This window comes from Athene noctua, chromosome 14 (assembly GCF_965140245.1).
Source record: "Athene noctua chromosome 14, bAthNoc1.hap1.1, whole genome shotgun sequence".
Taxonomy (NCBI): Eukaryota; Metazoa; Chordata; class Aves; order Strigiformes; family Strigidae; genus Athene; species Athene noctua.
This window is the reverse complement of record NC_134050.1, coordinates 6,412,096-6,425,466: the sequence shown is the minus strand read 5'-3', so window position 1 is coordinate 6,425,466 and position 13,371 is coordinate 6,412,096. Positions and strand designations below refer to the sequence as shown.

The window sequence follows — 13,371 nt, the reverse complement described above, 5'->3', positions numbered from 1 at the left end:
CTAATGCAACCAGGCGACTTTGAGGCTGATGATATCTCATCTCCTGCCAGCTTCAAAGGCAGGTAGAGCTTGCATTGCAGCCTGCATCTGATAGAGTAGAATGGTGATGGTGTTTATGCTCTTGATATTTTGAAGGTACATGGATGTGGCTTATGGTTTTGCTACACCTATGCTGACTGTGGTAAATTGCTACCATGATTTTCTTATCCAGATGTAAAGAATGAAAACTCATTTGTACTTCATCAGTTCTAAAGATGGAGCCTGCATTGCATTGCCTCCTGCCATCAATTTGACCCCTACCGAAACCTCACTTTCAAACCTTGTAGCACTGGTGATAGCGCCTGCGTGGAATTTCTGAATTAAATAAAGTGTTTTAGAAAGTGTTGAAATGTTCTAACGTGAAAATTACAATACTTCTGGAAATCACTTTGTATTCTATAAGTCGGGATAGACCATAGAAGGACAGAGGCAAGAAGAAGGTATTATCTAGTACCTATCATGCAGGTACTTATCTCTCAGTATACTGAACGAGCACATCATGGTAGAAATATGTTTAGTATGTGAAACAATCCAGTAAAACTGCCTCAAGGATATCTATTTCCCGACTGAAACATTGTAGTAGCTTCTTCAAAACAGCTGATGTTTATTTTAGATGCCTGTAGATCGCGGTCACAAAACTTCTTTTAAAAATTAAATATATTGACCAAAAAGTTCTCTAACAACAAATACTCGGTGCGTTGCTACTGAAAGAATTCAGGAGACAGAGCTATTAATATTAAAGCAAACCTTAGTGATATGATTCCACAGAGAGCAGCATCAATGTATTCCTTAGTCATCTCCTTTCATAACTATGCCATTTATGTTTAAGATGGATGTTGACAATTCTGGATCTAAAATATGCTTAATGCAGCGTTGCATCCCCTGCTTCTGGTACAGAAGAAAAAGTGACGTTGTAGAATGCTATGAAACCAGTATGACCCTTTGCTCTTCTAGTGATAGAAGAGCATGGTTTTTTCCAAGTCAGAAATGCATTTTATATTTAGATTATTTTTATTTGCATTTGGTCACGTTTAGCACGCTCTTTTCCATCCTGTCCCCTTGCTTTAAGAGAGCTCTCACTGAGCCTTTTTTTTTTTTTTTTTTTTATCCTAAGCCTAACCTGCAGTTTGCAGCAGCACCAGCTTATTTTCACCATTCTGTTCACAAATGTCAAACAAAAGAAGGAGCTTCAGGCTAACATCTACCTAACTAGGTATTCTGTTTTATTGATCCCACAAACCATCCCTAGGGCACTCAGCCACCTCTACCAAAGGGAAAGATCAAAGAACTGTCAGGTTTCTTCTCTAGATAATCCTGTGTAGCATAGGCAATTACTCTTCATTTTAGATACAAATTCAGTAAAATGGGATTCTGTGTTTAATATGCTGCTATGTTTTTAATTAGAGTATCTGACACGGAAAGAATTAGAAATGGCATTTGCTTTCCTGTAACAAAGTCCTGTTGAAATGACTGGAAAGGTGTAATTGAAAATTAAATCAGTCCAGTAAATATTTTTGTGTATAATTTTCCCACTATGAGCTATCTTTACACCAAGGTAAGGAAAATAAATGGCCTTGACCCCTTGCAAGCCAAAAGAAAAACACTCTGGAGAAAAAAGACTATTTGGTCCGTTACAGTGATTCATTGTGGTAGCATAAAAATCCACTGTTTCTGACTAGTAAGAGACTGAGAGAATTTTTTTCCCCACTGAGCTATTTAAAACGTAGAAAAGATTGCGTGTACTAATATTTAATATTTCATCTTAACCCTATAAACAATAGTCATTCAGGAATGTGGTTTTTTTCCTACTTTTTGTTGTTGTTGTTCTATGGCTATGTGTTTGCAAACTCTGAAAAAAAATTCAGATGCGTGTGTGGAAAGTTCAGATGCAAGTGTGAAAAGCTGCCAAATTTTAGTTATCCCTGATATTAAGAAAAGTTTTGGATTAAGGAAGAATGAAGCAAGTTCCCAGGTATTACAGAAGTATTGGTATAATATAATCTTCCTTTTACAGTGCAGATCTGTTTTCAGTGCTTGTTTTTAATATTTATTTTGTTTTATTGGTTCATGAAGGTAATAGGCAGAGACAAGCTGCTTACAGGTCACAGTGAAGACTCTAAATTCCACCTGGCAACCAGAAGGAATGAGGATAGCTCCAAATGACCGTACTCCATGAATGGATTGCAGCCTTCTGGGTTTGCATTGTTCTCCAAGCGATTCTAATTGTGAGGACTGGACAGGAGATAAATCTCACCGTAGATGGGAGCTGTAGAGCAAAATCTACTGTGACTTGGAGACACGCGATGCGAAAGGCATGCTAAAAGGGACGAACAACATCCCCACATCTTTAAATATAGTGCAAATAGTCATTTAAATACAGTAGTAATTATTGCAATTAATATATTTGATCAGAATTTTAAAGAGCTTTACCATCACTTTTTTTACCTGAAGAAGTCCCAGAGACTGACAGATAGCTGGTGACTGAATAACTGCATTATGAATTGCTCTTGAATTCAGAGCACGAGTATTTCTAATAACAATCATGAATGATTGAGCCCTAAAGTGACTTGATTCCTTAGATCCCATCACACATTTTTAATATAAAAGACTGCTATGAAAAATCAGCATCTTCACTCATTCTGTAAAAATGTTGAAGTTTTAAAACACAGCAGCCATTCTCTAATCCTGCTTAGAATGCTAATGGCTTGTCAGTGACGAACAAGGATGGAGGACATCTTAAATCTAACTGCCTTTGAATAGCACTTAAATACTTCATCTTGGGCAGGGGAGAAGAGTCTCACACTAGTCTGATACTTCTGTGCTTACCTGTGTTCTCAGTGAAGTCCCAGACGCAGAAGAGCTACGTATCTGTGGATGACTGGGGTTTGGTCTGCGATGAGTTATCTATGTACTGTACTAATGGCAACTAGACTGCGAATTAAACCTTCCTATTAAGTCATTAAACCTTAACATTAAACATTTTCAACGCAACCTCTCAGTGATTTGTGCTTTAGAGACACCAATGCCACTTAAACCATTAATTTTTGTAGGGATGAGCTTTTATGCAGAAGCCAGTGTTTAGAGATTCTGTGCAGAAACATTAACGTTGAAGTGTATGAAAAGATGATGAGAAAAGAGCATGTGCGTGAGGAAGGCTAGTTCAAAGATGAATTACTCTGTATTTGCATGACAGTATTGTGTGCAACAGATTAAATACTGGGTTTGGCTCTAGAAAACTTCTGACTGCCTGTAAGCTGCTGTTTCCCTTTGAGTGGCGTGCAGGCTCACATTGACACACTGAGCTGTTCCGCACTCAGGATGGAATCAAATTTCAACATGTGCTACAGTTTTTTCTGTGTTATACTTCTCAGTTTTTATTGCACGATCAGGTGGGATTGTGACTGGAAATTTACTGTCTGTAATGGATCCAATCCAATGTGCTGCAATGTGTTAGCTTGTTATGACTTTAAATATATATAGATATGTTTATTTACCTTCTCACATTTATATTAGAGATAAAGAGATTTGAAAAAGAATAGTATACTTTTATTATTGTTATTATTCTAAATCTCCTCACTCTGGTTCATTTAACGTTGTACTGACATCGTTATAGCAACTGTTTTATGATGCAGCAAAACCATGGTTATAGTCAGGACTCAGAGGTGTTTTCAGACAGCCTCATGCTGCTTCACTAGTGCAAAACAAACAAAACTTCCTTACTGGAGAGATCTGGAGGTGATACACAGCAGTAGAGGCCACCCACAACAAACCTCACATAAGGCAGGACTTGAGTAGCAATGGTGCGTGTGAAAGCAGGTGCCTGGTGTTATCGCTGTTGTCATCTGGCAAATGCTAGATAGCTGATAAAGTATAGATAAAAGATAGTGGCATAGATAAAAGATAGTGGCATTACATTTCAGTTTTACATGATGGATTATATGGGGCACAACTGCAGAACATACTGTGCTGCAGACAGAAGGAATTGCTTTTTTGCTGGAGCGGAGGCTATCACTGTGCATAATAGTTACATACACACAAAGATGAAGGGATACCAGCACAACCTGTTTTTCTCAGGTGGAAGCTATGTGTGCTTAAATATATTCCTGAGTCTGCCTTTCCTTTTCTCTGTGTGCTTCTCCAGCGCACAAATTATTCTGGATTAATGTTTGGAAAAAGTTCTCAACTGAACAACAAAAGTCTGCACTAGAAGACTGGTGTTGCTTCCTCCGCGTGCCTGGGGATTCATGGAAATAGCGTGCTTCGAGATGGTTCTGCCTGTGTCACTCAACATAAAACTCTTGCTAAAAGCTTAAATAGCAGATTTTCATGTGTTGCTTATCAATTCCTTAGGCTTAGCTGGACTACCTGAAATTCAGGAGAAAAAACTAGCATTAGGAGTGATAGATAGGCAGAGGGAAATAAATGTGTACTGTTTGTTTGGGGAAGCTTTCTCTTACGAGCCTTTATCTGTAATTTAAGAGTGGAAGGAAGGGGGGCAAGTTACAGAAAAAAACCCAAACCAACAAAACAGGGCATTAAAAGTCCAAATATGTCTAAGCGTAGAGCACAGCAGTGTGATGTGTTGGCTGGGGTTACACAGTTGGGCTGTCAGCTTCTGGGTCTTGCATGTGCCTCCCAAGTATAACACAGAGGTGTTGGAGGGTGTTTCTGGCACGGAGAGGCCAGACCGTGGTGAAAGTGGGGTTTTACCAGCAATTCAGAGCTAGGACATTGGTTCTTTCTGGGTTTAAATCCAGATGGATCTGGAAAGCCTGCAGTTCATATGGGTCATCAGTGCTGAAATACATTGATGGGGCAAAGTTCTTCAGCTGTCTGGCACACTTAACCACTGAAAAACTAGGGGGGAAAGAGACTCAGACATTCTCGAGAATATCTCCTCTTACAAAAAGTCTCAGTGTCTTCACTGACCATAAAGACAAGGTAGAACTGGAGTTCTTAAGGTCTTATCAGAAAAACTTCCCATGGTAGAGTGCAGGAAACTCAATTTATCTGTCTCAGGAAGATGAAGGGCCGAGCCGACCCTGCTGGGATTAAAGCAATCACGCTGTTTCATGCAATATAAAACAGTTTTCATTATCATGAAATACAAAGCTAATATCCGAAGCAAAATGGGTACTAATACATTGTGATATCAGATAAGGCCAGATATTTGATTTTGGTTTGTTGCTGTCTTCTGACTTCCCTCCTAAGGGCACAATGAAAACTGCTTTGGTTTAACAGGAGATGGAAAACAGTTCGTCTTGGCAGTTGGCCCTGATGCTCCTACTGAGCAGAGTCCACGGGGTTTTTTGTTGTTCTTGGGTCTGTTTTATTTTTTAATAGGTTGCCCATAAGAGAGAGATGTTCCCATGATGAGCAGGAGCTCAGCATGGTTTGATTTGTGCTATTCATCAAGGGGAGCTAGAGCCAAGTTTATCTTGTATACAACAAACAACTGCTGTCAGACCTCAGATAAAGTGTCTGAATTGAAGTTGATTGCTGGGAATAATTTTCTGAGCGAGAAAGTGATTTTCTTTCCTTGAACATACTTTGTGTCCTCGTGCTTTCAAAAGCTAGCAGGCAAACCAAATTCTTTTGTACTGGTGATGTCTGCGTTGTATGGTTTGTTCGTCCTGGGTTGAGATCCTGGTTCTGTTTCAAATCATGAAACTTGAACTTAAGACTGTTAAAGCATTCATGTGTGTGGTCAGAGGTCAAGATAATATAACTTGAAGAACTGACATCTGAAAGTTTGTGCCTTTTACATCAGGGGTATAATTCTACCTTTCTGTTAGTAATATATATGATATATCAGATAAATGTTAATCTCCATAATTTCAGATTTACAGTCATAATAAACCTCTTTAAATTGGACCCAGGGGTAGTTTGTCACATTTAACAATGCCTATAAACCATGATTCTTGCCTCATGAGGTGTTTATTGTATATACTAAATGAGGAGGGGTTATTATGAAAAATACAACATGTAGCTACCTAATAAATGATTTTAATAAAATGAGTTTGCAGAAAAGGAAGGAACTAAAATGGCAACTGTAAAAATGCTTCTATTGAGCTTTTGAATGTATAAATTGTGCTTTTCTTTTTAAGTGTTTGTCCAAGTTTTCTAATAGGAATATGGGAATTAAAATTACTAATAAAAACCAACCCCTGTCACACTTTTCAGCCCTTATGCATTGATATTGTAGGCAGAAAGAGGGGAGGGAGCGACACGTGAATTTTATTGAGCCAGAGGTTTGAAAAATTCTTGAACAATATGAAAAGAAAGGACCGTTGGCATCATGGTTGTTGTTTTCTAAGAATGCAAAGGTAGTCATATTTTCCTTCCCTTTCTCCCGCTTGTCTGGGGAGGTGATGTGCTCAGTCTGTCATGGTAGAGGTTGCTGCTTTTGTAATAACGTGGCTGCATCTTGTCAGATGTTTTGTGATTATTTTGGCCGGCTACTGGATTTGATTCAGGAGACTAAACGACAGAAGTGAAGGGATTATTTTCCTAAATTAGGAAGAGAAAGGAATATATATACCCTTGTAGCCAGTGAGCAAGAAGCTTTTTTTCCCTTTCAGGTTGCAAAGGCACACTGGCAAAGCAACTGTTCTTCTGTGTGCTTTTATTTCAGTGGGAGATCTTTAGGCAGCCTAAATGTAGGATTACTGTCAGTGTTCATAGAATGAATTCAGCTTTCGTTAAGCCTGGTCTCAAATATTGAAAATAGTATCAGAACCCAAACAAAATATGCTAATATTATGTCAGCGTAAGAGGAACGGAGGAAAAAAAACGCTCAGGGACTGACAAATCTATTTAGGAGTGAGGCAGAAAGCTTTTTATTTTCAGTATGGAAGCTCTGTGAAGAACACGTTAACAAATCTGGCAAGTAGTCCTTGAGAGTTCTCACTTTTTTGGAGGACACAGAACAGACACTGTACTCAGGTGTGGTGCTGTTTCTTGAGTGTAGGTACCAGGGCAGTAAGAATCAACTGCATGGGAAGAGACAACAGGATTCTTGCACATGTGGCAACCACTGACAACAGTTTTCTGCACCTGAATTTAGGGATGCACTGAAACTACACAAATGAAATAAAAGATTTAGTAAATTGAGATTTAGAGTAACTTGGCTTAATGATACAATTACATGCAAATGCTCCAGCTAACAGCTTGTGCTGTAAGCTAAGATGTTCAAATAAATGAAAATACCCGTTCAGTTTGAATATAATGGTGTCCTTTCTCTAAATCTCAAAGGCCATGTCGAATTAAAATCATTATTCTATATAAGTATAAAAGAGGCTATTAAAGACATGTTTACAGATATTTAATTCATTCCTTAAACTTTTATTGGTTTTTAAACTTGAAATGTCTAAGACTTTTTCCATGAAAGTATTTCATAACAAATGAAATATTTGAAATCAAAACTGTAAAATTCTAGTTAAACTTATTTATTGTTTTTTGAAGGATGTTTCATAGGAAAATAAGAAGCATCATCTTGGATTTTTATTTAAGACTTAGAATTTCTGTCCCTACTCAGTAAGCATTTTGTAACCTAAAAATTTCATTGATTAGTTGGTCTTATTTTGAATAGCCCCTTTCTAGCAAACCTACAAAATAAACGTGCTTGATCAGACTTCGTTTCGCAACATATAATTTAGAATCCAAATCAAACGGGGTTCTGTTAAACTTCACATATTTGTCAATCCTCTTAAATTTTGCTAAATCTCCAAATTGGAGTCCATCTCCTAACTTAAAATATTTTCATCAAGTTTTGTTTTTGAACAAATTATTTTAACTATATTCTTTTGCCAGGTTATTTTGGCACAAAATATAGAAATTGTGACAGCCATCTAATCCAGTGGGTGTCCTGTTGAGGTGGTAAGCATTCAGCTCCTCACGTTTGGGGTTACTGCAGGCTCTTCTCAAAACAGCACCTGTAGAAGTTACTTGTGAACTGTTAATGTACTAATAAAAGGGTTTTGTTTTTGTTTTATTTTACAGTAGCTTATGCTTGGCAAAAGAAAGATAAATGAGTAAAACTGTAGGGATTACAATTTATTCTTACTTCTGTTCTGTAATGTGGGTATATTTTGTTACCTAAACCAACCATTTCCAGCCTGTAGGGGGCTGAAGGACAGTGAAGCTAGTTAGTCAAAACAAAATGATGACTTGACTTCCTTGATTAATTGAATCCAATTCCCTAATGAAGCATTGTCTCCAGCACATCTGTTTGGCCATCATCCCAAGAGTTGATGCTGATCTTATATGTCAAACCAGTCATATCTACTGTGTGATCACAGTACGACGTAGATCTTTAAATGTACCCCTGGTGAGGAATAGATGTGTTGGGTGTGTTTCATCTCTTTGATTTCTGTTTTGTTTATCTTTGTTCATTCCCTTTGTGTAGAGTCAATTGTCTTGTGCAGTATTTCTACAGTCGTTTGTACAATAAGGTGTTGCTCTGTGATGAGCTACAATGACATTTTCAAACAAAGAACAAAAAGTATTTGACGGTGCTACTGATCAGAGCAACACTTGTTCTCTCTCCCCATGCACCCACCCCTTTGCAAGTCATATTTTGTGAGGCAGAATCTGGGTTGTCTCCCTCAAAATAACATCCCAATTCCTTTCTACTGCATTACAGAACCGTGGGTACCCATATCAAACAGCTGGAAAAGATTTATTGTTTCTGCAACAGTGTGTATTGGTGCACAGTAGATAGCAGCAATGAAACGTGTGAAATGTCGTAACTTATCCTCACTTTGGAACTGTACAAAGGATACTTCAAATGGAATTTTAGTTTCTTTGCATTTGCTTTAATAAGAAAGGTTTGTTCTGTAAAAACTCCATGCTTCTAATTCTGAAAGTAAGGTTTCCAGTGTTTCAGTGGGACATGGACCTACATTTGAACTGGATGGAATTAATGTTTTTTCTCTAATGCCAGCTTGTTCTTGTGTACAGTGTTCAGGAAAGCTATTGCTATTCAGTAGTAAATATACATTCCTGAAATGTGGTGGGCTAGATTTTTGTATATATGTTTACAGTTCATTACAACAGGAGAAGTTGGTTTTGTGTTCTTTTCATTTCTTTTTAAGTGTAAGCATGTTATGTCCAGCACTTGAAGATCTGTTTATCAAATACTTATGTTTCTGAAGTTTTGAAAGATGTCTGCACTGCAGAGAAGCCTTTACCCTTGACTGTCAATTATGGGATAATAGGAGTGTGAAGTGCAGAAAGAATGACCGGGCTATTGAAAAGTCATTTTATTGAGGTTTATTATTTTCCTTGGGAACAAATACATTTAAAACTCCTACATGAAAAACCATATTGAGTTGGCAAAATGCTATCAGGTAGCTAACCTTCTAAAGTTTTTGATTGCTTGCAGTTTTAAGTTATGAAATGTAGCAGAAAGACCCCGTGAATTCGATCATCAAGGTTGAGCGATGAGCTCTTGGCCCTATTACTCAGTTGTTGTAATGATCTGTTGAAAACGATATTGAGCTATGCAGTTGACACTGGGTAAGGATTAGAGAGTTTTTTCTTTCCTTTTTGTACCTCAGCATATCCAATCTAAATTGCTTTCCGTTGCTAGAGTGTTTTGGAAGGTTTCTGTGTGCGGTCCCGTTCCTGTGAAAACAGGTTTTGATGCAAAGTCACAGCCTTTTAGAATTCTGTAAGAGAGGATATTGTGCCATGGTGCATCTGTCTTGTCTTCTCATCTATATCTTTGCTAGTGACTTGAAGGTGTTAGTTATCCATGTATCAAATAAAACCAGTATGATCAAATATTTAAAGGGTCCCTTAATATTTCAGTAACAGTAATAAAAGTGTTTTTTTTTTTTACTCCCTCAGAACAAAAGCCTCAAAAACAAGCTCTTGTCAGGAAACAAGCTTTGTGGTATTCATGCAGAAGAGGTAAGTTCCTCTCTATTCTAAATCTAACATACATAAAAAGCTTGCATCAGTCTTCTGTGCTGAGGTTCTGGTATAGATTATATACGATGTGTGTGTGGTGAGTGTTCCTAAAGCACTCTCATTTCTTTGACTTTACTAGAAGCAATTCAAATGTATTAGCGAGCAAACGCAAGGTTTAGGCAAATAAAATAAAGTTTGGCCGTGCTTAAGGAAAGTATAGATAGCTCTATAGATGTATATCATACATCTGTAACATATATAAAACTGATTTCCTTTCCATGATCTCCGTGCGCAGAGTAAGACTGGAGTAGCTAAATGCCTGTTTTAAAATTAACTTATAGAGACAGGAAAGATTTCTTATTGTTGATTCCTAGAAGGTTTCATTACTTCAAGGAAAAAAGGGTCGCTTTATGAAACAGAGGAAAAGAAATCTCCCCACTACTGAAGGGCGAGCTAGAAAAGATAGTTGATGATACACAATCCCTACTTTTTCTGCAGATACATAAATGTACAAGTAACTGCATCCATGTGTGCAGTCTCTTTAGCTATTTTAACGTTGTGAAAGAGAGTATTACTATATATGAATCTGGTTTACTCATTTACATGACTTTAGTAATGATTTTTTTCATGTATAATTTCTGGGAAAGTCCTTGCACCTTGCCAGAATGAAACAGAAGAGTAACACTTCTTGTCTAAAATTTTCATCATTATGGTTGAACCTGTTTTGTTCATTAAACTCTACCTTTTAATGTAGAGGTCAGAGCATAGGAGGTCAAAGTAGTGATTTCTAATTCTATTGGCTCTTTAGTCTAACTGGAGATCTGCAACCACTGTTTCTGAGAAGTCCTCAATGGTAGGAAATATTAAGGTTTTGGGGTATTTTTTTTCCTAACTTATCAAAATCTGTCTTATTTTCCTGTATCACCATTGTTGCTTGCAAATATGCCACAGTATATGAATATCAAATATATTTTCTTCACTTGTTTACTGCTTACAAAATTGTCAGTGTGTGCAACATAGCTTTCTGTTTTCCCCTCCTTTTCAAGTTTGTTCTTCCTAGCTGCATAATTTCTTGAATGTTTGGTAATTAACTTGATATTTTCAATTATTATGTCTCCTTTAATATTTGCAACATAAATGTCTTTAAATTGAAGGGAGAAGCCTAAGATTTAATTTTTATTGTAGTGTGACAAGCCTGGCTCTCAGAAAATTTCAGAAAACTAAACCAAAGCTAACGCTCAAGACAGCAGGTTGTGAGTGTATTTTAAACCTTAAGAATCTCAGACTTCATGAATCTTCCTGGCAAATTTATGGCTTTTAAGGAGGTTAGTGCTGTTAGAACAAACAAAGATCCTACAGGAGCATCCGCTTTTTGTTGTAGTTTTGCCAGTTAGGTGGTGTCAGTCACAGAAATGTTGTGTATTTTCTGCCCTTTAATTAAGTACTGTACTCATCGAGCATAACAACTGTGTGAAATCAGTATCCTTTTAGTTATTAAATCAAATACCCTTTTGCCTACCGGGAAGCCCCTGCTTCATTCTGCTTCCAGGCTGCAGGAAAACAGTATTAGTGATTCCTTGTTGTCCAGTTGCACAGATGGGAACGTGCTTGTGATCCTGCACAGTTTACATCGCCGGGTTTTCTCCTCTGAGAATTCAGAGCCCTGGAGAAAGGAAGGCAGAGTGGTGCAAACATCAGGCTTCCTAGGACACACGAAGGGGCACGTGCCACAGAAATATTCCCAGATGCTGTGGTTTAGAGATTGCTATCAGCCTGTGTTTCATGAGGATCTTATCCAGCTGATGCTCTAAAAGGTGTCAGTTTTGTAAGTCCTCTCCCTAGAAGTATAGAAAAAAAACACAAAACACAGAGAATTACAGGTCATATACTGCTTTTGAGTCGCTCATATTACTCACTGAATACATATAGCTGTATAACTCTTAATTTCATCACAGGTTTGTGATTTAGCGAATGAATAAGACCTTAATTGTAACTTTTAGATTCCTCTATAGCCATTTTGGATACCTTGTATGTCATAGAGACTGTCTATTTTCTTAAGCAGAACTCCTTGAGTAATTAAAGTTGGTTAAGGTTTTCTCACTGCTCTCTGGTTGATTTAGCATACGTTCTGTAGCTCTACCGATTGTTTTGTCCGGATTGGAGGACAGTGCTGTTGGTACTTTTTGCTGCATAGATGAAATAACAGCAGATACAGTTAACACAAGGAAGAATCGAACTGATCTTGGCTATTTGTTTCAGATTTTACAGAATACAATAACCAGTTTGGCCTTGCTTCTTAAATATTTAAAGCAGGTTCTAAAATTTTATCTTGAAATTCATTCATCTTTCCCAAAAGTCTGTCACTGAATTTGGCTGCACCAATTGGAAAGACATCAAATCATTCTAAAAGCTCCAATTTATGAAAGATGTGCTACCATCTGTAGTGTTTATGGATTTGCTGTATCAGTAAATGTGGAATAGACTTCTAATCCATTCCAAGGAGTTCTAAATGTTTGACTTTAATGCAAGAAAACTTATTGAGTATCGGTTGAGACTATGGATTTTGTTAAAAAGAAATTATTACTTTGACAGGATTCTCAGATGAAGGGAGGAATAATGCTCCTTGGATAGCTGGGTGTAGTTTAAAAAAGCCCCAGTTTCTATTATACTTTGTTTAAATAGATAAAAAAATATATAGACCATTACTTAAAATTATTTTAAGGATAAATTTAACAATATTTAATATAAATCCTGGACTGATATAAATTGGTGTCGAGTTTGAAACCTGGCTGGCAGCCAAACACCATTCAGCCACTTGCTCACCCTCCCCTACCCAGGGGATGGGGAAGAGTTGGCGGGGTAAAGGGAGACTTATAGATTGAGATAAAAACAGTTTAACAATTGAAGTAGAATAAAACAATAACAGTAATAGAAAGCACAAATGGATAATGCACGATGTGATTGGTCACCACCCACCGACCGATACTCAGCCTGTTTCCAGCTATTGATCCCAAAAAACCAAGATCCCAAAACCACAATTCTGGAAGCAAGAGAGAACCCCCTGCTCCCTGGACACCCCTGCTTTATATACTGAGCATGACGTGACATGATGCAGAATATTTCATCAGCCAGTTTGGGTCTGGTGCTCTGGCCATGCTCCCTCCAGTTTCATGTGCACCTGCACACCGGCAGGACACAGGGAGTTGGCAAGTCCTTGATCTCTTAGCAACAGCTGGAAACATCAGCATGTTATCAACATTCTTCTGGTACCAAATCCCACACTGAGTCCAAAACACAGCACTATTCTAGCTGCTAAGAAGAAAAATTAACTATCCCAGCCAAAACCAGGACAGTCAGCATAACCTTTTTCCCTCTCAGAAGATTGTTTACTTTGAAGGTGAGGCCTTCAGTTATGCT

At 37.6% G+C, this 13,371-nt stretch overlaps 1 protein-coding gene across 1 annotated transcript in view; it reads left to right on the top strand.

The window, feature by feature from the left end:
* Positions 1-13,371, top strand: part of LUZP2 (leucine zipper protein 2) — a 202,989-nt gene that overhangs the window by 122,288 nt on the left and 67,330 nt on the right. The window contains exon 6 of the mRNA XM_074918195.1: positions 9,892-9,954. Within this exon, the coding sequence (XP_074774296.1) occupies positions 9,892-9,954 (63 nt within the window). The remainder of the gene's footprint in view (positions 1-9,891; positions 9,955-13,371) is intronic.